Source organism: Fusarium keratoplasticum, chromosome 12 (genome assembly GCF_025433545.1).
Source record: "Fusarium keratoplasticum isolate Fu6.1 chromosome 12, whole genome shotgun sequence".
NCBI classification, from domain to species: Eukaryota; Fungi; Ascomycota; class Sordariomycetes; order Hypocreales; family Nectriaceae; genus Fusarium; species Fusarium keratoplasticum.
In genome coordinates this window covers 2,082,413-2,106,623 of record NC_070540.1, presented here as the reverse complement: position 1 = coordinate 2,106,623, position 24,211 = coordinate 2,082,413, and the positions used below count along the sequence as shown (strand labels likewise).

Sequence of the window (24,211 nt, the reverse complement as noted above, 5' to 3'; positions counted from 1 at the left end):
CCCCATCGAGCTCAATTCCTCGTTCGGTACCGTTCCCTGAGTCAACTCCCCGATCCCGCCGATTCAGGTTCCTGTCCTCTCTCGACTGCGCTCAGCCCTCCGACCCCGTCGAGCTTAAACTTCTCCCCCGCGTTCTAGCACCCACCATTCTCTTCGATCCGATCTTTGATCGCCGAGTTCAAGGTTTCATTCGCGTCCTGACGTCCCGTGTCATTCCCTCCGATCCCGTCGCAGCCCCCGGTCCCGTCAGTGAACTCAACCTTTTCCTCTGCATTTTGGCGCCTGGTACCAAAGTACCATTCCCTGAGACGATCTTTAGATGGTATTCTGCCGTTCGTTCGGGTGCCCGACATATTAACACCTGTGTGTTAATACTGTATTCCTGGAATAAGGGTCGTGAGTCACGAACCTTGTCCCCGTTGTTGGGGTTCTACTAATATAAATAGTCGCCATGCCTCGCTTCGCAGAAAACGACTTGGACCTAGAGTCAACCCCTTCACCACCATCAATCGAATTCCTTATCAACGCTGGTGTGCATCCAGTCGCAGCCATTCGAAGGCACAGACGGCTCCGATCGGCGCACCGGCGCAGCAAAAGTCTTCCGCCGCCAAAGATAGACACGATGGCCGAGCCTTCGACAATGCCTGGGCCGTCCCAGCCAAGTGAAGAAGAGATCCGATGCTACTACGTCGGGCTTCCAGGAAAGCCGAAGCTCGTGGCAAGGTCAAGCTCTGATCTATGGAGTCCCCAAACAGACCTCGGCTAACCCCGTGGAAAAACCCTTGACGAGACACCACTCAATCCGGTGACGGTTCTTGTGTCCGTTTCGCCTTGTACCACCACCTGGAATGCAGGCATAGACGCTGTGTTGAGATGCCGCGGGATTTCGCGACGGCACGAGATCCATGATGTTGAGGTGGAAACGAAGGAGTCAACGATCTCCCCACGCAACCTGGGAACCCAGCCTGCCCAGAAACCACAAAAGCTGACGTCGAATCCTGTCACCCAACCCGAAAAGTGGAACTCACTGTTTTCCGGCTTCTTGGGCCTCTCGATCGCCGCATTGGATTCGCCGTACCATGAAGCCACCAAGGGCCTCTACCTGTCGCCATGTCGCGTTCACCGAGTCAGATGAGAACGAAGACTTCGAAAATTCCAGCGGCGCGCCAAGGGCAATCCTACAGCCTGGTACTGAAACCCTTGAAGGGGCGCGGACGAACGTAGGAAGGCCCGTGGTACAGCCATATTTGGCGACCACCAACGCCGCTTCTTGCAAGGATGCGGATTGCGTTGACAGGTCCCGCATGATGTGCTCGGGAATTGTTCCTTGGAGCTCAACAGTGTGGGTTTGGTTGTCAAATTCCATATCGCAGTGGTCTGCTGGAGCGCACCCTTTCCTCCCATGCCTTCCAAGTGTCGTTTTTGGCTGCCATACCACAAAACACACGGTTCATGAGCATTTGTAGCACTGTTTCATGCATCTCTTGGTCGAGCTCGACTAAGGCCCAGTCTCTGCATCGTTTTTCGCCCGACAAAGATCGACCCTTACCAATCTTTGGTGCGTATGGGGATGTGGTCGATGGCGTTGGGGCTCGGACACCTACCCTAAGCCTCAGTTCTTCCCCGGCCACTACTTCATTGGATTTTCGAATTGCCGACGCCCAGGGAAAGTCTCGGTTCTTTCCATGTTGCGCTCGGAGCGGCGAACGTCTGACTATTGGTGTCGCTAATGAGGTAGCGACTATGAAGCGAAACCCGGTTGGCAATGTGACCTTCGAGTCCGAGGAGTGGTGTATTCTGGGTGCCAAGTGGAGAAGCGGGTCTGGCAGAGGGGCATTCTCTGAGGGGGGCGATTCGGGATTCTGTGTGTGGGATATGGAGGGCCGAATTGGCGGTATGTTGACCAGTGGGCTTGATGGCGGGAACGGGAGCCTGGATGTTTCGTATGCCACTCCGATTGAGTGGCTGCTCGCGGATATTCGGGATCAGTCTGGTCTAGATGTCGAATTGGTTTGAGGAGGAAGTGAGGTTCGGTCAGAGGAAGACGTTGTGTTTGATATGGTACAGGGTGGGTTGTGTGGTGTTGAGTTTCGGTTAGTTTTGCGATCGAGTTATGGAAATTAAACGTTATGATGATGGGTTCAACGCGTTACATATATGAGGAGCCCAAGTGCCAGCTATGGTTATTGCCCAGGCCTTTCAATCGGTATCGCCCAACCAGGTCAAGTCTATCAAGCGGAATCTGATCGCCAAGGCCCTGATCATGAACGGGGTTCAAAATGAATCACGTTTTGGAGCGGGACATGCTGGTGCATAAAATTAGCTTGGCCAGCGTCTCGTACCAAAATCCCGTTCTATGCATGCGTGTGTGTGCGTGATTGGAATTGAATCACCCCCTCACAGCTGATTCATTTTGAATCACTGGATCGTCGCTAATTGAACTTCAAAGAGCAACTCCGCAACGTGCGGGAGCTCGTGGCGAGATCGATACAAGTTGTTCTGGGCTGGTATGCACTTGCGACAGCATATGCTCATACTGGCGGTTGGGAGTAGTGCTAGATTGAGCCTGGCGCGTCCGATAGGCATTTAACCCGAAAATTTGAAGCATGATTCATTTTGAACCCCGTTCATGATCAGGGCCCAAGTGAGACCGTTCTGGTGGTTTGTCGTTTAGCTAACCTAAAGCATGTGAAGATGTGTTCTAATGTTTTAATAAATGTTATCATAAGACTCATAAGAAAAAGACATAACTTAGCCTAAAGTTAGCCAAGGCGTGCCATAATCTCTTCATAGATCTTATAGGTGACCATGATGATAACCGCCAAGCATGTGGCGCAGTTTTGGCGACAACGGCACAGAGTGCCACTCGGCTGCATCTCGACAAGGAATGCAGACAAGGATAAGGTCATACGATTGGCATTACCAAGAAGAAAGAGATGCATGTCATCACGTGCTGGAAACGCGGGGTTAACATCTGTACGTGAGTTTTTGAGGCATTCTCAATTGTTTCCTGATCAATCTCTCCGCGCCTCATTTGCTTGCATCTTCGTAGTGTGTTTCCATCACTTAGCGCTGTTGGTTCCCGATTTAACGCCATGGCTGACCCCGTTGGAGAGCCACACGGGGCTTTGGTGGGCTTGCAGGGATCTACCAGACTCTAGGTGACATGCTAATGGATCTCTCCACAGGCCGTTGACACGTTTGACGATGATGACTCCGCTATCTCGACTGTATGAACCCACAGTTCCTTGTTATGTCCGGTGGCTGACTGGGGCTAGCTAAACACATCAAGTCTTACGTCCCTTCGATCTAGCGTGCTCAGAGTCCAAGAGGAAAACGGTAGAACCTATCATTCTATGAGCTCCGGCAGTAAGTGTCTCACACAAAATAAGGGTGATGTGCTCCTCACTGAAGGTCATAGAATACAATTACCCAAACGATGAGAGAGAAAATGATCGACTTGGTGAGCTCAATCCTCCGCATAGACACCTAGAGAACCTGGATTGACGGCGGCTCAGACATTCAACACAATGTGTGGCTCCTCACCCTAGATGGTGAGCTTGGCTTGTCGCCCAAGATAAGCGAGCCGGCGAAGCGCGTCCTCGATGCAGGCACTGGAACTGGTATCTGGGCGGTCGAGTATGGTGCGTTGCCCCTTCAAGTGTTGACACACGAGATGCGACGCTGACTCCACCCTCAAGCCGACCTCCATCCTGAATCAGAGGTAATAAGTACAGTAACGCGAAATGACTCTTAATTCTAATCCTAGAATCCCATATAGGTAATCGGCGTTGATCTTAGCCCAATCCAGCCTTCACTGTAAGCTATACCCCTTGAATATGTTCCTTGCGCTAAGCTGAGGCAGGGTCCCTCCCAACTGCACATTCGAGGTGGACGATCTGGAGAAAGAATGGACTTGGTCCCAGAAGTTCGATCTGGTCTTATCTCGTGTCATGACGGGATGTTTCGTCGACATGCAAGAGTTCGTCCACAAAGCATATGCGTAAGTCCCTGCTGCCCACAAACAGCATTAATGTTTTACTAATCTTGTTTTGCTTAGGCACCTAGAGCCCGGTGGTTATTTGGAAATGCAGGACCTGACAAACCCTCTTGCTTGTGATGACGGCACACTTCACGAGGGCCTCGAACTGTATCGACTGGGTCACCTCTTGGTCGAGGCGAGCGATAAGGCCGGACGCCCTAACAACACTGCACCTAAGTACAAGGAATACCTCGAAAAGGCAGGCTTTGTCGATGTGGTCGAGAAGAAGCTCAAGTGGCCTCTCAACCGTTGGCCAAAGGACAAGAAGTACAAAGAGATCGGAACTTGGACATGCGTGAACTTGACTAGTGGACTTGAAGGTTTGCTTCTTGCTTTGCTTACGAGGTTTCTCGGCTGGGAGCCTGAAGAGGTCCTGGCATTCTGCACCTTAGTCAGAAAGCAGCTCAGAGACACTTCGATCCATGCGTATATTCCAGTGTAAGTTCAATCCCAGTGTACTGTGGATTCGAGAATACTGATGAGAGAACCAAAGATACGTTGTATACGGGAAGAAGCCAGAGACGGCAGCTGAACCGTCTCCCAGCCCTTAGAAATTGTCATTGTCTACTTACGGGGGGGAATAGAATAGTTGCACACTAACGGCCTCGATGAAGATGTCGATAGCAGGGAAGAAAAAATTGAAGCTTGGATTTCTTGGCTCGATGTTAAGCTAAATGCTTTACCTTAACAACGTCAAAATTTAGGTTATGGGAAGTAATACCAAATAGCTGAAGGTAGTCTAGTGAAGATATGATACCAGACTGGACGTCGTCTAAAGATGGTCTAAGGATCCATGGATGGAACACCAAACACCTCAGAGCACCTGATCTACGAAGGAAAAAAAGGAGGGCATAAGGCCGGATAAATGCGGTGGGATCAAAGAACGAGCCTCGGCCAAGACTGGCGGTGTACTTTTGATCTTGCACGAATCCAGATGGCAGACTTGATTACCAAGAGATTGTTCCTATAAAGTACATCTTAATCCGGCGATGCCGTTAATTGGACCGCGTTCACCATGCGAGACGTGCGTGCGACAGGCTGGAACACGGGGCAATTCGCTTTGACAGAAATAGCAAGAAAAAAAAATCTCGATAGCGGCAGTTCATCCGAAATCCAAGACGCGATGCAACCGTCGCAACAAAGATGCGACGGACAAGGTCACCCCCTTGTTTTGGGTCGGCCGAGTAGCGGTTTGACAGGGGTCGCTCTCAACTCCCTAAGCGAAGACCAACCTCCAACAATACACTGCCGGACCTATCAACTCGCGAGAACAAATTGGGAATATGCCATCCGATCTAATTGTTGCATTGACAAGTTGGCGCTTAAGCTTGTCTGTAAATAGACTTGGGGTGTTTGAGCTGGTTGGCCTGAAGCTCGTTCTCGGAGACGAGGTCGCATTTTGGTGATGGTGTCTCAGAGGCCTGGCAGGAGTCATCTCAATTAAACTATTTAAGAGAGATGAAATCCTGCTCAATGGTGTTTCTCTTTCTTCATCCCAACACAATCATTTCATCCCATCTCATCTGTTGACATCTTCTCTTCCTTCCACAGCTGGACTGTACATATTGACTCAACAGCTGCGCTGTACAAATCAATACTCTTTTCACTTTACTCTTCAAACTCAACAAAAAAGAAACACTTCGAACACCGCAAAAATGAAGTTCTCCACTGTCCTCCTCAGCTTCGCCGCCACCGCCTTCGCTGCTCCTCTCAGCAAGCGCGCCGTCTTCAGCACATCCACATACAACGACCTTTCCATCAGCGGCGGCACTGCCGGAAACGCTGCCCAGGAGGCTCTTCAGAAGCTTGGTGGTCTTCCCAATGATTTGACGACGGTCGAGCAATCGGACATCGATTTCCTCAACAGCGTCAACCAGATCGCCAACGACGCTGAGAAGAACGCTTTCAACCCTGCCATCGACTCTGCTTCCGGCGAGGACGCCGACGCTCTCCAGGTGAGTAAAAACACCCAATTTTGAAAGTATGATCTAACAATTTGCAGCGCGGCAAGATCAAGAACAAGGTCCTGAAGCTCACCGCCACCATGCTCAAGCTTCAAATCCAGCAAGCCCAGGGTGAAGACGTGGCCGACAAGATGGAAACCGAGAACAAGAAGCTGCAGAACAACATTTCCCAGGACGAAGAGGCCGCCGGACAAGCTTCGACTTTCTTGTCTTTTGACGCGACGACGGATTAAAAGAATGGGAAGTGTTACAAAGCTAATGGATATGGCTTGGTGGACAGGGAATCTTGAGTGCGGGATACTCGACCTGTTTCTTTATGAGTTTGAAGCTTTTGATAAGCGCAATAATAATACCCTTGCCTGATGTCACTTTGTTGTCTTTACTTTTGCTCGTGAATTGGCCTTGTTTCTGTGATCCATGATGTGGAGTATGCATGGTGGTGCAGGGCGGCAGCATACCCTCGGCCGAGTATCACCAGCCGCCGTATTTTGCATATACCCAACGGGCTAAGTTTCACGACATTGGGACCTAATCAAGGCATCCAAGGCATTCAATTCCGCTACAAATTCTCGACTATTCAATCGGGCGCGAGCCAGGGACGGCCCTGCTACCCAAGTGGCGACAAGGCACGAATGAGGCCAGCCTGACAGCAGCACGGCCGCGTCACGACCAAGTTTATTGCCAAATGGCCATGGATCAAGCCTGCATATTTACTCCAAAACATGGGATCCTACAGTTACGGGCCCCATTCTCGGCGTCAGCAATTGGGCGGCATTCAACGACAATAACCCCATGAACACGTCGTTGTGCAGCAAACCTGTGCCATTTGGCGCCCGACAGCCCTGCCTTTGCAGCTGGGGAATTGGATTAAAAAGCCTGCCTCTCCCACAGCGCAATTGGGGACAAGTTCAAGTCAGCCAATTGCCAGCGCCAGTAGCAGCCATGTCTTCGCAAAACAGTGGACAGGATTTGTTTCCCGCCTTGGAGACGCTCTCGAGGCTCATTGCACCTCACGTCAAGAGTAAGAGACACTCAATTGAGCTTTGCCAGTGTCGCTAACAGGATATTTTCAGGCGTCATCTTCCTCGCTCTCATTCTCAACCATTTCCCGCTTCTCCCGGATCTATACACCTTGCTCACTTCGCAGACTTCGGCTCCACTTCTTCTCATCGCCGCGCTGTATTTTGGTGGTGTTTGGGCGCTTCCAAGTGGTGATGGAGAGAACAACAACAATACCTCTTGGGCTTCTCTTCTCGGGCCCTTCTTTGCTCTTCAGACTGTTTCCAACAGAATTGGCACTTACTTTAAGAGTGAGTTCACTGAAATTTTAGCATCCTCATGTCTAATTGTGATGCAGTTGGTTCCTTAATCTCGCTGGGTTATTACCTCCCAATCTACTACAGCATCCCATTCCCATTCCCAACCTGGGTTCGGTTCTTGTTCATGACCATCGTCGTCGCCGTCTGCACCGTTCTCTACCTTTTCGCACCCGTCACCAAGATTTACGGCCCTCTTCGATTCTGCTACCTCGAGCACGCGCAGACTTATTGGGTCCTCCTCAATTGGTGGTCGCTGACGGCCGTCTTCATCTTCTTTTCGCCCACCCTCCTCCCATTCTTTGGCTTCGGTCTCGTCGGAGTGTCTGTTGGCACTTGGGTCTACATTTACTACGCGTACCAGGAGCAACTCCGCACCATCTCAAATCAGGTCACGCAGGAAATCTCACGAGCCAAGGTTTCGGCTGTTGCAGCACAGCAATATGGTGTTTCAGCCAGACAGTATGAGCAAGAGATGTTAACCGCTGCCGCCGCCGCTAGACGCGATGCCGTTCTCGCAAACACTGTTAGACTCTCCGACTTTTTCGATGTCGCATCTCGCGCTTGGTCTGCTCTCGGAGAGACGACCGCTCCTGCTGAGGATGCCATCATCAAGGCGCACCGACTTGTTGATGCCGCGAGTGCTTGCGAGGAAGCCGAGAAGCCCGACGCCCAAAAGAAGGGAGATGCCCAGACGGAGCGACTGGCCCGATATCTTCGACAGACAGCCGAGAGCGCTCAAGAAAGAGCTAGAGAGGCTGTTGCACTCCTCCGAGCTGCTCAATCCGCCGTCCGAGCATCCGAAAACGCAACCCGACAAGACGCAGTAGCTCGACGAAACGCCGAGTACAGCGCCGAGCACGCCGCCGGAACCGCCAAGACGATCAGTGAAAAGATTGCGGGTCTCCCAGACGCTGAGCTCGCAGCTGCAAAGGGCGCCGAGGATGTGACGAGACTGGGCGAGCAGGCCAACGCCGCGGCTTTGAACGGAGAGTTGAAGACGGCCCGCGAGTTGGTCGAGTCGGCCAAGACTGCTGCTGATGGCGTTGAGACGTCGACCCAGACTGTTCGCGATGGACTCGAGTCTGTGCAAAAGAGTCTGCAGCAGTGGTTGCAGAGCAGCCGAAAGGGCATGTAAACAATGTCTGACTACTTCTCCAGGAATTATGAGGTTTTATGGGAGTTCATCTTCCTTACAACCACCATTCATACCTGGAAGAAAAGTGTACACAAGTCTTTGTGTTGTGGGGAGTATCTGGGCTGGCGACAACCAGTGTATGAGAAGTCGTGTATGAGAGTAGAGCGTTTACGAGACTATGACTATATCGAATCATTTAAATCCCATCACTGTCCCATCTAATCATAATATCTAGCTTTGACTCCCTTGATGATCTCCTGCTCCGATACTTCACTCCTCGCCTTCTCGCCTCTATCCACCCCAGCCTTAACTCTCGCCTTGACCCATTCTCCTGCCGTGATGCCTGCTCCCAACTGCGAACTCTCATCGGGCTTATAACCCAATCTCTCCAAGACAGGACTTTCCACTGGTTTGAGTTCGAGATCATTCTCTGGTCTCACAAAGTACAAAACACCAAGACGGGTGATCCCAGCTTGGTCGGGTGGTGGCGCCACGACACGATGGACTGAACTCTTAAGGAAACCATTCGTCAAGAACTGGAGAGCATCGGCCACGTTCACCGTGATACTGCCATCGTACGGCTTCACCCACTTCCAGTTACCGTCTGGGGTTCGGACCTGCAACGCCGCGACGGGTTGGCGAAAAAGAAGTGTTAGGCTTCCATAGTCAGTGTGGCCTTTGACCCAGACGTTATCAAGCTTGGCGTTGATGTCGGCATCTCGAGGATGATACTTCATGTAGCGAAGGTGACAGTCCGAGACGGCTTCATCATAGCGGTGAGATTTGGTGAAGTGGTCCTCTGGGAGCTCCAAGATGATGGCGAAGAGGGTGAGTAGTTTGAGAGCAATGTTGGAATGGATGTGACGAGCGAATCGCTCAATCTCTGGCTTGTTTGCATTAATAATGTCGGGCTGCGGCCGCTCAAGCTCTGGGATGAACTTGGGAACGTTGTAAATCTCTGTGTTGTCAAAGATCCCCGGTTTGATCTCCTGGTCTTTGTTAGTTAGTTTATATCAGTAGGGGGCAGGCCAACTCACACGCAGACCCAAAGGCTTGTAGCCATTGTAGCCGCCGTTGGCTAGGTCGGCACGGTACTTGAGCTTCTCTTCGGTAGACAGCTCGAAAAAAGACTTGCCAATCGCAAACTGGCGGTCGACCTCTTCTTGAGAGAGACCGAAATTGACAATGTAGAAGAAGCCAATGTTTTGGATTGCATCAAATAGTTGCTTCGCCAGGGCCTCTTTGCCTCCGGGTTGGTCGAACTTGGAGAGATCCAATGTGACCAGGTCTGCCCAATCAACTAAACATCGATTAACTTGAGATCTCACGGTTGCTTACATTTAACTCACGATCATACTTGGTTTCGTCGACCTGTTTGTATGCTGGCAGAGCCGTATGCTCGCCAGGGTGGGCGACTGATGCAGCCATGATGAATGTGGCAGCTTCAATTTGAGTGTCCTCACTGTCCCATGAACCTTTGTAACGCAATCACAAAGGAGAGTTCCAGTCGTGAATGCGTAATGCAACTGCCCTCATTTAATGACGCTCCGATCCAACATTGGATCGCATGCTCGGCCGGATAAATGCATCGGGATCTCGCCATCAGTAACCCCAATTGCGTAGGCCTCTTGGAGCAACTATGTAGCATTCAGTTTATCTGATCTGCATCTCTCATGCAATGACTTGCAAGAAGTCCTCTGTCATTGGCCAGCCATCACTCTTTAGTCAACCGTCCGTTTAAGAGATACTCTCCAATCACGGCGATCCCACCATTCTCTCCTCTATCCTTCACCACCCCCTCCATAGCCGTCGTCAAGTTCTTCAAAAACCCATCGTCCATCCCATCATCACGGCAAGCCTCCAGAATATTCCTCAACGCCTGTGCTTGCATTCCGATCGGGTTTCCCAGGTTATCGTCCCACGCCTTGTCATCCCACGACCGAGCAATAAGTCCAGTATACGGTATCAATGCGGCCAAGAACGGGTTCAGGCTGCCTGACACAACAGGTTCGAGCTTCTTGTCGGCTGTGGTGTGGCCTTTTTTGAGGAGTGCCATAGCGACAAACATTCCGCTGAACATGCCAAACATTGATGACAGAGCAGCAAGGTCATATCGAGCAGCAGCATCTATGGCTGTGCCGAGATATTCCGGCCTTCCGAGGGGTTCAAGGAGTGAGGCAATGGGCTCGAATGCCTCAAGGGTTTGTCCACTGACGACAAAGAATGACTGGAGTCCTCCGATCATTTGAGGCGTTACCATGACCGCCCCGTCAAAGTAGTGCTTGGCAGAGTGGGAGGCGGCCCAGACTGCCATCTCCCGTGCTTGTTTCGGCGTACCATTGGTCAGGTTGACAATGGTCTTTCCCTCAAGAGCAGAGGTCGGAATCTCAGCCAGTGCAGTCTTGATGCTGGAGTAGTCGAGGAGACAGATGACGATGATGTTGTTCCTGGAGATGGCACTCTGGACATCCACCTCAAGGACAGCTCCGGCCTCAACAGCGGCTCTGACCTGAGGTCGATCTGCAGTGCGGTTCCAGATTGTCACTTCGTTAGAAGCCTTCAGAAGAGCTTGTACGAGGGCGGACCCCATATTCCCGAGGCCGAGAAAAGTGAGAGCTTGAGGAGTAGCCATTTCAAATGTTGCAAGTGTAATAAGTGATGAGTGCTGAGTTTTCGTTGTTGAAGATCTTGATGTTTGTTGATTGAAGACTATTACTGGAAACTTGTCGGCTCTTTATACCACAGTTCAGGCAATGGGTATTTTCACATTCCGGCCTCATCTCTGTTTGGCTACGCAATCTAATGCCTAACAGGCGGCTCACGATGCTTGAGGGTCGGGTCATCTATCTAAGTTGTGACTCACGCCGAGCAAATAAGCTGGCATGGATCAATTGAATTTTTTGGCTGCTATCGGATGAATCCAAGGCCATGAGGGGAGGTTGAAGCTTAGAAATCAAGAGGGGAGATGTTGGATTGATCAGCATCCACACCTAACCCACATGTAAGCTTAAATCCCCGGTCGACCAAGCCTGAATAGGAAAAGACAAGTCGGTATACCGCTGGTGTCGCGCAGCAATATGTCCTTTAATACCTCGGTGCCTGTTGGAAAGCATCTTTCACGTTTGCCGCTGGCATGGTAGTTTAGTGTGTTCAACAGCTGGGCAAGTGTGGGCTGTGGGACACCTCGCTTTGGGGTCCAATGAATCAATCGTGTCCAAGAATTACCATAACATGGAGGGACAAGGCAAGTAATGTGGGTTATGCATGGGTGATACCATCGTTGTTGGTTCAACCTACTGCGCCTCATCAATATTTTCAGCCTCAAGCGTCCGAGTTCTCCAACATCTTCCTCCCAACAACAACAACCGGCCATGGCATCGTGTTGCAAAGCATTCGCGCGAACCCCCTTCCCACTACCAAGAAAAAATTTGCGTTCAATCCCATCTCTCTCTGCTCACCTTCTTGCCGCCAGAGCGCCGTCATGCACACTCAGAGGCCTCGGCTCGAGCCTGAGCCTGTTTTCAACAGCACGTTCGCGATCGGAACCACGAACTTTTCCCACCAAAGGATTTGATGTGATCGATAAAGACCAACTCATTGAAGAAGAGGGAATGCTGGAGTATAATCCCGATCATTTTTACCTAGTGCGCCTGGGCGAGGTTTTCAATGGTAGGTTTCAGACAGTGGCTAAACTGGGCTATGGTTCCTCCTCGACTATCTGGCTTGCCTGCGACCTTGAGTGAGTGCCTCGTGAAACAGTATGACCTGCCTAACAGTCAAGGGAAGAGATAATCAGTACATAGCTCTCAAAGTCTACATCCATAACTCTGTCGAACATCGGGAGCTGCCATTCTACGAGCACCTGAACAAACTCCTACCCAGCAAACACGTGGGGGCCGAAAACGTCAGGAAGCTTTTGGACTCCTTTCAAGTCTCTGGTCCTCATGGAAATCACATCGCCCTCGCTCTCCAGGTCTCTCAAATGAGTCTGCGTGATATGGACACTGTCTTCATGAAGGGTCGTGGCTTCGAAGAGGACTTCGTCAAAAGTGCCATTAAGGAGCTCCTCCAGGCCGTTGATTTCCTTCATACAGAGGCCCAGGCTATTCATACTGGTATGTAGTCCGCTTTCTCCTCCTCCTCCTCCTCCTTTTCTTCTCCCTACTCTGAATCCTATTGACTAACTGAGCCATTAGACATCCACCCTGGCAACCTCCTCCTTGGTCTAGAGGACAACTCGCTCTTCAAGAAGCTCGAAGACAACGAATTCTCAAATCCCGTTCCTCGCAAAGAACTACCAGACCGGAACATTTACTTTTCCCGCCTGATGAAACCCAAGGTTGGGCCGCTTCTCCTCTCTGACTTTGGAGAAGTCAGGCTCGGAGCAGGCCCTCACGCTGGCGATATCATGCCTATCATTTACAGGGCCCCGAAGACTCTTCTATATATCCAATGGAGTTACCCCGTCGATATCTGGAGTGTCGGACTCACAGTAGGTTTCTCGCCTCGTGTTTTTTTCACCTGATGCCACATGCTTATTTATTCTAGGCATGGGACCTCCTTGAGGGACGGACTCTCTTCAGCGCGCGCAAAGAAGACAGTAGCTTTTCAGATGGCGTTCACCTCTCCGAACTCATCGCTGCTTTAGGTCCTCCACCTACCAAGCTTCTCAACCGGAATCGTAAGAGAGCGCTCGAGTATTGGAATGAAAACTGTACGTGTTCTGATATCACCTTATCTCTCGAGACTGCTAACCGTCTCTTCTTGTTTAGATAAATGGGATGAATTCGTTCCCATTCCAAAGGAGAAAACCTTGGAGGCGGTTGAAACGAAATTGAAAGACAAAACCAAGTTCCTTCCGTTTATAAGAAGGGCTCTTGCTTGGGATCCCAATGATCGCCCGACAGCAAAGGAACTACTACAAGATCCGTGGCTAACAAGCTAGCCTTGATGGGCGGTTGCACCACTTGCTTGACGGCTTCAGGCCTATTTTTTGTAGAAGTACATCGAAATAATATGCTACAGAGCATGTCTCCTGGGCATTCCGGAACTACATGTTGGGATTATTTGCAGTCTGTATGAAAGCGGCCTAGATACCCTACATCTCTTAAGATGAGGAGTCAAGATTATCATAGTGATTGTTCAGGATTGTATGAATGCGCAAAGTCAAATCCACTGGCGTTCAAATTCCCACTCCCTTTTCCTCTCGCCTGGCGTTTTGGCTCAGTTTTCCCATCGAGGGCCAGGCTTCAATTACAACAAAGAACACACTGTTTCCGCTTACCCATGCGTCGATGCCATACAATTTTTCCACTTTTACATGCACGATTGATGACCCCTAGTTAAGCATAGCCAATCTTGTATAATTCTATTAAGCAAATTTCTCTATAAGCGCGTTCTAACTAGCAATCTATGTATCCCCGCTGCGAGCCATTCACAGACGGCTGGTGAAGGAGCGGATGTTCTTGAAGGCACCCTCCTCAAAGATGTCCGCATGATCAGCCTTGATCATGTCGGAAGCCTGGACCATGAGTTAGCATGATGTTCAGAACCAGAATGATTTGTTCTCACCTTCTCTCCAATCATGTAGACAGAGTTTTGGATACGGCAGTCAGGAATGACTGGGATGACGGAAGCGTCAACGACACGGAGGTTCTTGACGCCGTGGACGCGAAGACGGGAATCAACAACGCCCTGCTGGATGCTCTTGGAGAGACGAGCGGTACCACAAGGGTCTATCAAATATGTTAGCGGTGTTTTATACGCTTGCGCAGGGTATACTCACGGAAACCAGTCTGGCTACGGTCAAGAACAGCCCTCTTCATTTCGTCGTCCGACTCGAGGGGCATGCGCCAAGGATACTCGCCGACAACGACATCCTTGAAGCCAGCGCCGGTAGTAAGGACATCATAGGTCCAGCGGACACCCTCTCGCATGGCCAGGATATCCAGATCATTGCCAAAGAAGTTGAGGTTGATGTTGGGCTGGACCAGAGGGTCAGCGCTGTTCAGGGTGACCTCACCCTCGGACAGCGGGCGCAGCAGGTCGACAATAACCGTCATGTAGTTGCCCTGCTCAGGAAGAGGATAGTGCCACTGGAAGGCGGTGCTAAACATGCCGACAAAGTCAAGCTCGAAGTGAGGCTGACCAGCAGGGCCAAAGGGATCGAGACCACCGTTGGCAGCCTTGGCCTCGCGGTAAGCCTGGTGCTTCTCGAGGCGCTCATCAATTCGAGGGAAGCCAACAAGCTCAAGAAGGCCAGAGCCGATGGGACCAGTCTTGTCGCGCTTATACTGAGCGACAGCAGCGCTGTTGACGGTGCCGTCACGGAGGATATAATCCTCCATGCCATAGCCGTCCTTGACCTGGAGGACGAAGGGAACAATGGGGTGGTCCAGGAGATGCTGGCCAACATGAGGAGAGTCAACCTTGACATCAACGCCGTTCTTGGCCAGTTCCTTGGCGGGGCCAACACCAGAGAGCATCAGGAGCTTGGGGGTCTCGAAAACACCCTGAGACACGATAACCTCGCGGCTAGCGTAGACGCTGAGCTCATTGTTGTTGGCAGGGTTGATGACGGTAACACCAAGACAAGCGTTGGTACGAGGGTCAATGATCAGCTCCTTGGACTGAACGCCGTAGAGGATGCTGACGTTGGGCTTGTTCTTGAGGTACAGGAAGCTGCCCTGACGTTGACCGCCGTGGATGGTATCGACACAGTGGGTCAGGCCACGCATCTCACCGTCGTAAATGTTCTCGGTGAGGACCTCGCCCTTGGAGACCCAGGCCTGAGTCAAAGCGTCTCGCCAGGGCTGCATCTCCGGGACCAGATCAGCGTGAGCAATCTGGATGGGGCCACCGGTGCCAATCTTCTTCAGCTCGGTAGGGTAGAGCTTCTCCTCGTCGTGATAGGTTGCACACTTCCGGAGGTAATCGACACAGCCGTCCCAGTTCCACTCAGGACCACCAAACTCCTCCCAGTCGTCAAAAGTAGGCTTGGAGCCGGGAATCCAGGTGAAGTAGTTGGCGCAGGACGATCCGCCGAGAGCCTTGCCACGAGTGTTGGGCTTCTCAATTCGCTCGTAGTCATCGCGCTTGATCATTGTCGACTTGTAGGCCCAGTCATGCTTGCTGCCGCGCAGGTTGAAGGCCTGAGAGGGAGTGGTGATCTCGGGAACCTGGTGGGGGTTGGGAATACCAGCCTCGACGACCAGGATGCGGACGTTGGGGTTTTCGGCGAGGCGACCAGCAACAGCGTTGCCAGCGGTGCCGCCACCAACGATGATGAAGTCGTACTCGTTTCCGTTGGCGACGAAAGCCATGATTGGATGTCTATCAAAATGTGGTGGAAGGGGTTGGGGGAGGTGATGAAGTTGTAAGAGTGGTGAGTTGTGAGAGTAGTTGAGTTGTAGTAGTAAGAAGTTGTAGTAGTGTTGATGTTGTGGAAGCTTAGAAGCTGTGGGTGAGTCCAAGTTGAAAGAGACAGGCGATGCGAGATACTATATACTCGAGATGTCACCAATGTCATTCTTTGCAAGTTGAATCTCAAACTTCTCAACTCAATTCAGCCACCGTGGAGTTGCGGCACGCAATTCGGCATCTCATCCGTTGAACCCTAGTCGATTCAAACTATCTGTTGTGGTGTTTTCGACTTGAACGGCAGCGAAAAGACTCACCGAGCCAACTCCGAGCTTCCACCCCGGCAAGAAATTCTTTAGTCGGGTCATCGGCATCTGTACGTACCGACCTTAATGGAGCTTGTGACGTCAGGGCAGACGAAAAGGGTAGTACTATGAAGGGTCCAGTAGTGCTTTACTGTGGGAATCTAGGCTATCTTATTGGACGGGTAGTACTGCTAATGCCAGCCATGGCGCGCCGGCCTACCCGTCAGTTCCACACAACTCCGGACTGACAGTGCCGGCTTGTGCTGTAGAAGAGTTCCAGAAGCGCTTCTGCCATTCAATGTGGCAGTTATCTAAGCCGTGAAAGCGAAAATCTCTTGGCTTGTCGTATCTTGCCGAACTCCGGGTGAATTAATTATCTGCTGCGCAAGCTGAAGCGTCTCGTTCGCGGTTAGCTCGGCATTCAACCCTGGATTGTCCTGTCAGCATGAAACCTTCATTCGCTATTGGTCTGAGAAGGGTTCAACGAACACACGAACAATCATTTTTCAAAGTATAACAGCTTCCGATATCAGCCTCAGAGTCTTTGCCAGAATAATTTCTCCATCATTTCAAGACCACGAGCATACAAATCTTTGGTTTGCAGACAGTTCTTCTAAATCTTCAATTTATCAGTTAGACATAACCACCATGTCAAGGCCTGTGTATACCTTGGCTGAAGGCACGTTTGCGTCATCTGTTTAAATACGCTGTTTCTAACTCTCTTCAAGGCCAACCACTTCGAGATCCCTCCGTCAGCACCACTCTACCAATTTTTGGTGGCGGCGGCATCACCACTCTGGGAGACACTCTTCTCCTTGAGACGCTGGCGCATTTCAGCCGGGAGCGCATTCCGGAGAGGTACGTGAACGATACCTTTGTCTCTTGGTCTATCTAACACCCTATAGAGTCGTGCATGCCAAGGCGTCAGGCGCCTGGGGTGAATTTGAAGTCACCAACAAGGACATTGCTCAGCTGACTTGCGCCAAATTCCTTGACACCGTCGGCAAGAAGACGCCAGTTCTCTTCCGCCTCAGCACCACTGGTGGTGAGAAGGGCAGTGCGGACACAGTTCGCGATGTGCGAGGCTTCTCTGTCAAGTTTTACACAGAAGAGGGTAACCATGACATTGTTGGAAACCATGTTGTATGTTTCATATCCTCCCCTGCTGCATTATCCTATTCTAATCTGCAAAGCCTGTGTTCTTCATCCGCGACCCCATGCGTTTTCCATCACTCAACCGCAGTCACAAGAAGCACCCCGCTACTAACAGGCCAGATGCAACTATGGTGAGTGTTTCCCTAGATCCTTCTATTCTCGGTCCACTAATTCCTATCCCCAGTTCTGGGACTTCCACGTCAACCAACCCGAAAGTGTCCACGCATTGATGCACCTCTTTGGCACCCGCGGGCTCCCAGACTCGATTCGCCGGGTCACTGGGTTTGGAGTCCATACCTTTAAGCTGGTAGACAGTCAAGGCCGCTTCCGATACTGCAAGTTTCATTTCCGTCCTGAAAGCGGCCAAACCCATTATGCTTCTGCTGGGGAGGCTGAGAAGGAGGCTGGCGCCAACCCAGACCACCACAATCAAGATCTCTGGGAAGCCATTGCTCGTGGAGAATACCCCGTCTGGAAACTATACGTTCAGATCATGGAACCCGAGCAAGCCGAAACTTTTGGCCGAGCTTTGTTCGACATTACCAAGGTCTGGTCACACAAGGACTTTCCCTTGATCGAAGTTGGCAAAATGACGCTGAACAAGAACGTAAGACACAATCCGTCAAAGAGACAAGATGGCTGCTGACACTGACGGTTAGCCCGACAACTACTTCGCCGACATTGAACAAGCTGCATTTTCCCCCTCCAACATGGTTCCAGGCATCGCCATGACGCCAGACCCCAGTAAGACTTACCCCTGCTCCTTTAGCCAACAGACATCTCACCATTCGCAGTGCTACAAGCTCGCATGTTTGCCTATCCCGACGCTCAGAGGTACCGCCTCGGAGTCAACTATACCCAGCTGCCCTCCAACCGCCCCATCGCCCCTGTCTACGCACCGTACGAACGTGACGGCATCACCGTCACCAAGAACTACGGAGGAGATCCAAACTATGTTCGAAGCACCCTGAGCCCCGGGATTTCCTCTACCACCATGACTCAGATATCGCACCACGAGCGGGTGGCATCCACTGCGGTCCTCGGTTTGAACGAGATTCCGGTCGATGAACAAGACTATGTTCAACCTCGGGAGCTGTGGAGGAGAGTGTTTGACGAAGAAGAGAGGGCCCAGTGGATTGAAACAGTCACCGGTGCCCTGGAGGGCGTGCCGGCTCCGCTGAGGCAGGCTGTTGTCGAGATGTTTTCCAAGGTTGATCCCACGATTGGACAACGGATGATGGCCAAGTTCAAGGAGAACGCCACTCACTTGTAGATCCTTTTAGATATAGAAGACTATGGAAGAGGGCGTTAATTAATAGATTTGTTATTCTACCTAAACGATCCAACGGCCGATTGGCATCACCCATTAAAGCATCCGTATCCGGGTACACTGAAGATTCATAGAATACCAGAAGTCAACTATTGTGTCTACCAGACCAAGGTCTTTCAGGGTTCCACATCCAATGAGACATTATCTACGTTCCCCGAAAGGTATCAATCTAACTCTGTCCCCTACCCGCTGCCCGCTGCCAGCCAGACAGGGATATTTATCTTGTCCAGGCCAACAGTGGCTTGCTAGAAGCGCAGGATTGAAGTTGATGATAGGCATTTTGTAACTCCTCGAGACCAGTGAACTTGCAGCCAGCCCGTCACGCCATCGACTCTCCTACCTGCCATCGTCACCAGCCAACGGAACAACTGCCAACCATCTTCAACTGACGCTAACCAGTTCAAGTGGAACCCCCGTTCCCCCACCCAACACTCCGGGAATTCACGACACCCCCTGGGCTTTGCATTGCATTTGCTTCGGCGGAGCCGGGACAAATGTGCCGGGGGGGTTCTGTTCCAATGTGATCGTTCAGATCGTGTTACTAAGGCGTCTTTATGTGGAAGGTGACTGGCCCATGGGAACGCGTTGCATTAGTCTAGAGCAAAGCTGAGTATAAGAGACCAGCAATAGGTCGCCCAAACCACTCAAACTTCTGAACTTTAAACACGGTCACATTCCAAAAATTATGGCTTCTCCGTTGATTTTCATTATCCTCAGCTTCACAGCTTTAGCTGTGCTGCTCCTAGCCAAGCTCTCCAAGATCGGCCAGCGGCCTCCGGGCCTCCCCCCCGGTCCGCCAACAGTGCCGCTTCTGGGCAATTTGCACCTGGTCTGTCTATGAGCAACTGGTAGTTTGGACGTCTCTGATAGGTTCAGATGCCAACAAAAAGGCCACACCTACAGTTTCAAAAATGGGCCAAACAATACGGGTGAGCATCTGGCCCATGCTCCCATCTTACACCCGCTAATATCGCTCAAGGCCGATATACTCACTGATCCTGGGCACCAAAATCATGATTGTCCTGTCATCGGATGAGGCAGTCAAGGATTTGTTAGACAAGAGGAGCGTAATATACTCGGACAGACCTGATATGTACATTGGCCAGCGCATCGCCAGTGGCGGCCTCAGACTCGTCCTCATGGTGAGGTGTCCCTGGCTTTAACCGTCTCTTCTGTTTCTGTTTGGTAACATTAGATGTAGAGATACGGCAGTAACTGGCGGATGATTCATCGCATGATACACAAAGCCTTGAATATCACGGTCGCGGCAACCTATTTACCCTACCAAGACCTCGAGAACAAAGTTCTCTTGACCAACCTCCTGGATACGCCAGACGACCTCCTACCTCACATCAGGCGTGCTTCCTATTCTCTTTCCACTCAGATGATATTCGGATTTCGGTGCATCAGTAATCAGGACCCAAAGCTTCTCCAGCTTTTCCATGTATACCGCATCCCATCAGGTCAAGCGTTGATGCTAACACACCGTAGGGCTTTGATAAATGGAGCGCCTTGTCTGGAAGCGCCAGCGCCCAGCTGGCCGATCTCTATCCCGCTCTCCAGAAGCTCCCTGATTTCATCGCTCCCAACGTCAGATATGCAAGAAAGCTGCACGAGGCCGAGAAGAAGATGTACCTTGGTCACTGGGCGAGGACAAAGCAGGCGATCGTGGACGGTCGTGGACTCGTATGTCCATCGTCACTCTCACTCTCTGGGGGTATTCCTAGCTAACCATGTGCCACTCTCAGCCATGCTTCTGCAACGACATCTACCGCGCTCAGTTGACCGAGGGATTCTCCGATGATGCTGCAGGTTATATTAGCGGGTCGCTGCTTGATGCTGGATCAGATTCCACCGCCTCGACGCTCTATGGCTTCATCTTGGCAATGCTCATCTGGCCCGACATTCAGAAGAGAGGCCAGGAAGAAGTTGATCGCGTGGTTGGGCAAGATCGACTGCCCATCATGGAAGACTATGACCAGCTGCCCTTTGTCCGCTGCTGCATCAAGGAGACTCTGCGGTGGATGCCCACTGTCGTTCTTGGTGTGCCACATAACGTGACCAAAGACGATAGTTATCTGGGTTATCAAATCCCCAAGGATTCTACAATCATCAACAATGTCTGGTCAGTACTTGGAATACTCTCTACACCACAATCTCCGCATCTAATTGTACCGACTAGGGCAATTCACATGGATGAGACGCGATCCCCGGAGCCGCGAGTCTTCAACCCAGATCGTTTCAAAGACATTCCGTCAACCCTCTACCAATCTGTCATTGGAGACGTTGCAAAGCGCGACAATTTCGTCTTTGGTGCTGGACGCCGCCTCTGCCAGGGTATCCACATCGCCGAGCGCTCGCTCTTCTTGGCCATCTCGCGATTTTTCTGGGGTTTCAGTTTTCTACCAGCCAAAGATGAACACGGAAACCCCGTCCAGTACGATGCTGAAGACTTGGTTGGGGGTATTACTGTTCAGCCTGCAGACTTTCCTGCCGTCATTGAGGCACGATCCAAGCGCAGAGCAGACATCATCAGGAAAGAGGCCCAGGAGAGTGAGAAATCGCTTGATCCCGAGACTTTACAGTGGATCAAGGTGCCAGAGGGAATGGTGTTTAACAACGAATAGGTGAGAAGGGTGATAACCAGGGGCCTTTATATGTATGTTAAGAGGTGAAACCATGGAATTCTGTTCTCGCTAGCCTTCGGAAGGGTCTTTTTCGACAATTTGACAAGGTCGGCGCCACATCTTTTGGTGTTTAGTCCTCCTGGACCAAGCGCACAAGGATTAATGGAAATATCTAGCTCCGTATTCTTTGTACCGTAGCCTGTCCCAAATATCCGATCGAGGTAATATCTGGTCGGTATCGGGCCGAGGTGGCTTTGAAGCTTGTTCAAAGTTAGATCCATACCCATGAAGCGATGGAGTCCTAATGCTGACTTTGGAAGACTTACAATTCTTGGCCAATCCTCGTGGCCAGTCTTCTTCGTGATGATTCGGGAGAGGGCACTCTTCAAGCTTCACAAATCCTCCAGGGGTTGTATCTCCGGCGGCCTTTGCACACTCTCTGCAAATGACATGACCACATGGTAGGCTGTGTTTTGGGACACCGGCCAGGCAAACTAGACAGGTCGAGTGACTGACGAGCTTATCGATACCCCCAATAGACTGGTAAAACATTCTTGTTTGGCCCAGGTGAATCATAGATGCCTCCTTAAGCCGCTCGTGGCTGTCGCTGAGGTATTTAAGCCTGGACTTCAGTTTATCGAAAGTCCTTTCGACACGATTGTGGAATTCATCTTGCAGCACCCAGCGTTGATATCTCGTTAAATGATAGCCTGGTTTGACAGCCTTGCCACTCTGGTGGTGTGGGTGTCCGCAGGGAGCATTTACGCACTGCTAATGTCCCTGGGGGGTCTGGATGCGGTAATCGCAAGGCCAGAATTTCATCCAGTATTGCTCTGCGGCCTCGTCTCATTGTATCCAGACCTCCTCTGTGACTCTGCAGTCTATGGAAAGTTCAGCAAAAGGGTCTCGGAGATTCTTATGTTGAAATCCTGAAAAGGGTAATTCTTACCGGCCTGTTTTGCTCTCACACAGCTGAGGAAGAGACAAGAGGCAACAAAGCCGCTCATCCTATACCAGAGGTCGATACCAGCGTGGGATAGATCTCGATGCCCTCGGGCCATTCTCGCAAGGTTGAATATTGACCAATTGAAGTCAGGCGAGACATTCTGAAGATCAACCCAGGCATCAGAAAAGTTGAATGGTGTTTCGTACTTGGATGCAAAATGTGTCAACGCCTTGCGGACAAAGAGGGGGAGAGTGGCGGCATTCCACTTCCAATAGGGGTACATTCGCGGCTTTAGACACACTTCACTGATTCTACCATAGAGTTTCTTTATTTGCTGGCGCATTGGCGTTGGGTGTTGGCCGCTGGGAAGGTGCACAACACTAACCGAGATATAGTAACAACGGAGAAGATCGTTTGCCGAAGCAATGCGATGCCCATTGGCCTCCCAGTACTGGATATAAGGTTGCAGTGTCTTGTTCTTAGAAATATCATGGAGATAACGCTGTCCGAAAAACCATTCTGTCGCGGCATTGAGGTCGTATTCGTCAAGGTCGACTTGATCATCTTGGTCAATAAAGACAATGATAGCACCTGGCAGATTTGGCTTGTTGTACGACTGCATCGTGGCGCTGTGCCCCCATTTCACTAACTGGAAAAGTGTGTCATCAACCCGACTAGTGAGGATGGTTTAGACACTTTTTCACATTATCCAAGTGAGGCAGGGGTCGCTTACATTCTGCTGAACGGAAAGACAACCACACCCGAAAAAATGTAGAGAATCCTGGGGAATAGAATCCTTATAATCTCTTTTCTAGTCCAGGCGCCAGCGTTCCTGGGCATCTTGCTCCAGATGATGTCGTGCGAATCGAGCTTGGGAATTTGGGAGGCGTGTGGCAGAGGATCGCTGGAAGCTGAAGCACCAGCCATAGGTTTTTTCATCTCGGGAGGAATTTCATCTCCATCCATTCCCTCGCACTCGGCATACAGAATAGGGCTTTGGGTCCGGAATGTTTGGGGGTCGGCGTAGAGGTGGACGTTCCACGAGGTTGGCTGGAGGGATCCTGAGTCACCCACGGCCGGAGTCTTGAACTGATTCGCAGACGAAGTGCCAGAAAACTGTAAACGTGTGAGAATTATCACGCCCAGTCAAGCCATTGAGTAAACACACCTTGGACAACAGGTTGATCAACGTGCTCTTTCCCGACCCTGTAGATATTAGCACCGGCCATCAGGAGCAGGCAACACGCACCCGTTTCACCAACAAAGGAGGCCAGCCTCGGGCAAACATCAGACGCGGACGCCAAGAACGAGTCCACCATCAGGTCATATGCACGGCCCTCGACCAGCGAGCAGTCTCCAGCTTCGTTCTTGGGCCTAACGCCAAACCACTCGCTGCTGTCGTTATCAAAATGGCACAGCCCGGGGGCTTGGGAACGTTTTATTGCCTCTTCTAAAAGAGGCCACTCGTCGAGTCTAACTTTGAGCGTGGAATGCACAAGTATGGCGTCGTCCGGAACGGTCTGAGCATGGCCTAAGTTTGGCGTTTGGTGCTTCTTTTTCTTGTTCCAGCAATTGCTGCAGAATATCCCATCGCAACGCATGCAATAATAGTTTGGTCCCCAATGATACCAATTTCTGGAGCACTGGAACCCTTCCCACAAAAATGAGTTGAATGGCATCGAAAATATTGAAGAGCCCGAGGGAATGATTCTTTATGATTAGCTATCGACCTTGTATTTATACAAAAATTGACCTACTTAGTGAATGCAGATTCTGTGGGGGCGCCTGTTGTTATGAATGACGTTCAGGGCAACGGTGACTGAGAAGGTGTTGTTTCTGAAAGCAGTGACAGTAAGGTCGATAAACCAAGACGAAATTGCCCAGTACGGGGGGGAGGGGGATATTTATAGACCCCGTTGGCGAGCGGCAAGGCCATGCACTCAGCAAATTAGCAGGCTGGCTGCAGCAGCCTCTGGGTCCCCTATTAACGAAGTCAGATGCCGAATCAACGAAGCGTCAATTACCGCCT

The 24,211-nt window shown here is 51.1% G+C and overlaps 9 protein-coding genes and 1 pseudogene across 10 annotated transcripts, besides 1 other annotated feature; 6 read left to right on the top strand and 4 right to left on the bottom strand.

Moving 5' to 3' along the window:
* Positions 1-3,095: 3,095 nt before the first annotated feature.
* On the top strand, positions 3,096-4,593 carry NCS57_01430400 (uncharacterized protein; the record flags this gene model as incomplete). The annotated part of the gene is made up of 10 exons (XM_053063909.1): positions 3,096-3,131; positions 3,189-3,230; positions 3,279-3,369; positions 3,422-3,463; positions 3,519-3,644; positions 3,702-3,724; positions 3,782-3,819; positions 3,866-4,003; positions 4,061-4,480; positions 4,536-4,593. The coding sequence occupies 10 exons, from the start codon at positions 3,096-3,098 to the stop codon at positions 4,591-4,593; spliced, it is 1,014 nt and encodes a 337-aa protein (XP_052907242.1).
* Positions 4,594-5,697: 1,104 nt separating this feature from the next.
* NCS57_01430300 (Small secreted protein) lies at positions 5,698-6,239 on the top strand (the record flags this gene model as incomplete). Its single annotated transcript, XM_053063908.1, has 2 exons — positions 5,698-5,997; positions 6,045-6,239. The coding sequence occupies 2 exons, from the start codon at positions 5,698-5,700 to the stop codon at positions 6,237-6,239; spliced, it is 495 nt and encodes a 164-aa protein (XP_052907241.1).
* A 682-nt stretch (positions 6,240-6,921) lies between these two features.
* NCS57_01430200 lies at positions 6,922-8,460 on the top strand (annotated as a pseudogene). Its single transcript has 3 exons — positions 6,922-7,027; positions 7,080-7,316; positions 7,364-8,460.
* Positions 6,922-8,460: a sequence feature.
* Positions 8,461-8,678: 218 nt separating this feature from the next.
* Positions 8,679-9,888, bottom strand: NCS57_01430100 (uncharacterized protein; the record flags this gene model as incomplete). Its single annotated transcript, XM_053063907.1, has 3 exons — positions 8,679-9,449; positions 9,498-9,760; positions 9,810-9,888. The coding sequence occupies 3 exons, from the start codon at positions 9,886-9,888 to the stop codon at positions 8,679-8,681; spliced, it is 1,113 nt and encodes a 370-aa protein (XP_052907240.1).
* A 286-nt stretch (positions 9,889-10,174) lies between these two features.
* Positions 10,175-11,092, bottom strand: NCS57_01430000 (NAD-binding-2 domain-containing protein; the record flags this gene model as incomplete). Its single annotated transcript, XM_053063906.1, has 1 exon — positions 10,175-11,092. The coding sequence occupies one exon, from the start codon at positions 11,090-11,092 to the stop codon at positions 10,175-10,177; it is 918 nt and encodes a 305-aa protein (XP_052907239.1).
* A 739-nt stretch (positions 11,093-11,831) lies between these two features.
* NCS57_01429900 (Protein kinase domain-containing protein) lies at positions 11,832-13,405 on the top strand (the record flags this gene model as incomplete). Its single annotated transcript, XM_053063905.1, has 5 exons — positions 11,832-12,199; positions 12,247-12,575; positions 12,657-12,952; positions 13,009-13,174; positions 13,233-13,405. 5 exons carry the CDS (start codon positions 11,832-11,834, stop codon positions 13,403-13,405), a joined length of 1,332 nt encoding a protein of 443 aa, XP_052907238.1.
* Positions 13,406-13,894: 489 nt separating this feature from the next.
* Positions 13,895-15,782, bottom strand: NCS57_01429800 (uncharacterized protein; the record flags this gene model as incomplete). Its single annotated transcript, XM_053063904.1, has 3 exons — positions 13,895-13,981; positions 14,032-14,195; positions 14,246-15,782. The coding sequence occupies 3 exons, from the start codon at positions 15,780-15,782 to the stop codon at positions 13,895-13,897; spliced, it is 1,788 nt and encodes a 595-aa protein (XP_052907237.1).
* Positions 15,783-16,772: 990 nt separating this feature from the next.
* Positions 16,773-18,552, top strand: NCS57_01429700 (Catalase; the record flags this gene model as incomplete). Its single annotated transcript, XM_053063903.1, has 7 exons — positions 16,773-16,803; positions 16,853-16,982; positions 17,030-17,267; positions 17,318-17,410; positions 17,464-17,886; positions 17,939-18,023; positions 18,074-18,552. 7 exons carry the CDS (start codon positions 16,773-16,775, stop codon positions 18,550-18,552), a joined length of 1,479 nt encoding a protein of 492 aa, XP_052907236.1.
* Positions 18,553-19,294: 742 nt separating this feature from the next.
* NCS57_01429600 (uncharacterized protein) lies at positions 19,295-21,236 on the top strand (the record flags this gene model as incomplete). The annotated part of the gene is made up of 7 exons (XM_053063902.1): positions 19,295-19,438; positions 19,486-19,538; positions 19,589-19,751; positions 19,811-20,053; positions 20,101-20,295; positions 20,358-20,734; positions 20,792-21,236. 7 exons carry the CDS (start codon positions 19,295-19,297, stop codon positions 21,234-21,236), a joined length of 1,620 nt encoding a protein of 539 aa, XP_052907235.1.
* An 846-nt stretch (positions 21,237-22,082) lies between these two features.
* On the bottom strand, positions 22,083-23,861 carry NCS57_01429500 (uncharacterized protein; the record flags this gene model as incomplete). The annotated part of the gene is made up of 5 exons (XM_053063901.1): positions 22,083-22,117; positions 22,186-22,856; positions 22,916-23,298; positions 23,351-23,388; positions 23,432-23,861. 5 exons carry the CDS (start codon positions 23,859-23,861, stop codon positions 22,083-22,085), a joined length of 1,557 nt encoding a protein of 518 aa, XP_052907234.1.
* Between the last annotated feature and the right edge of the window lie 350 nt (positions 23,862-24,211).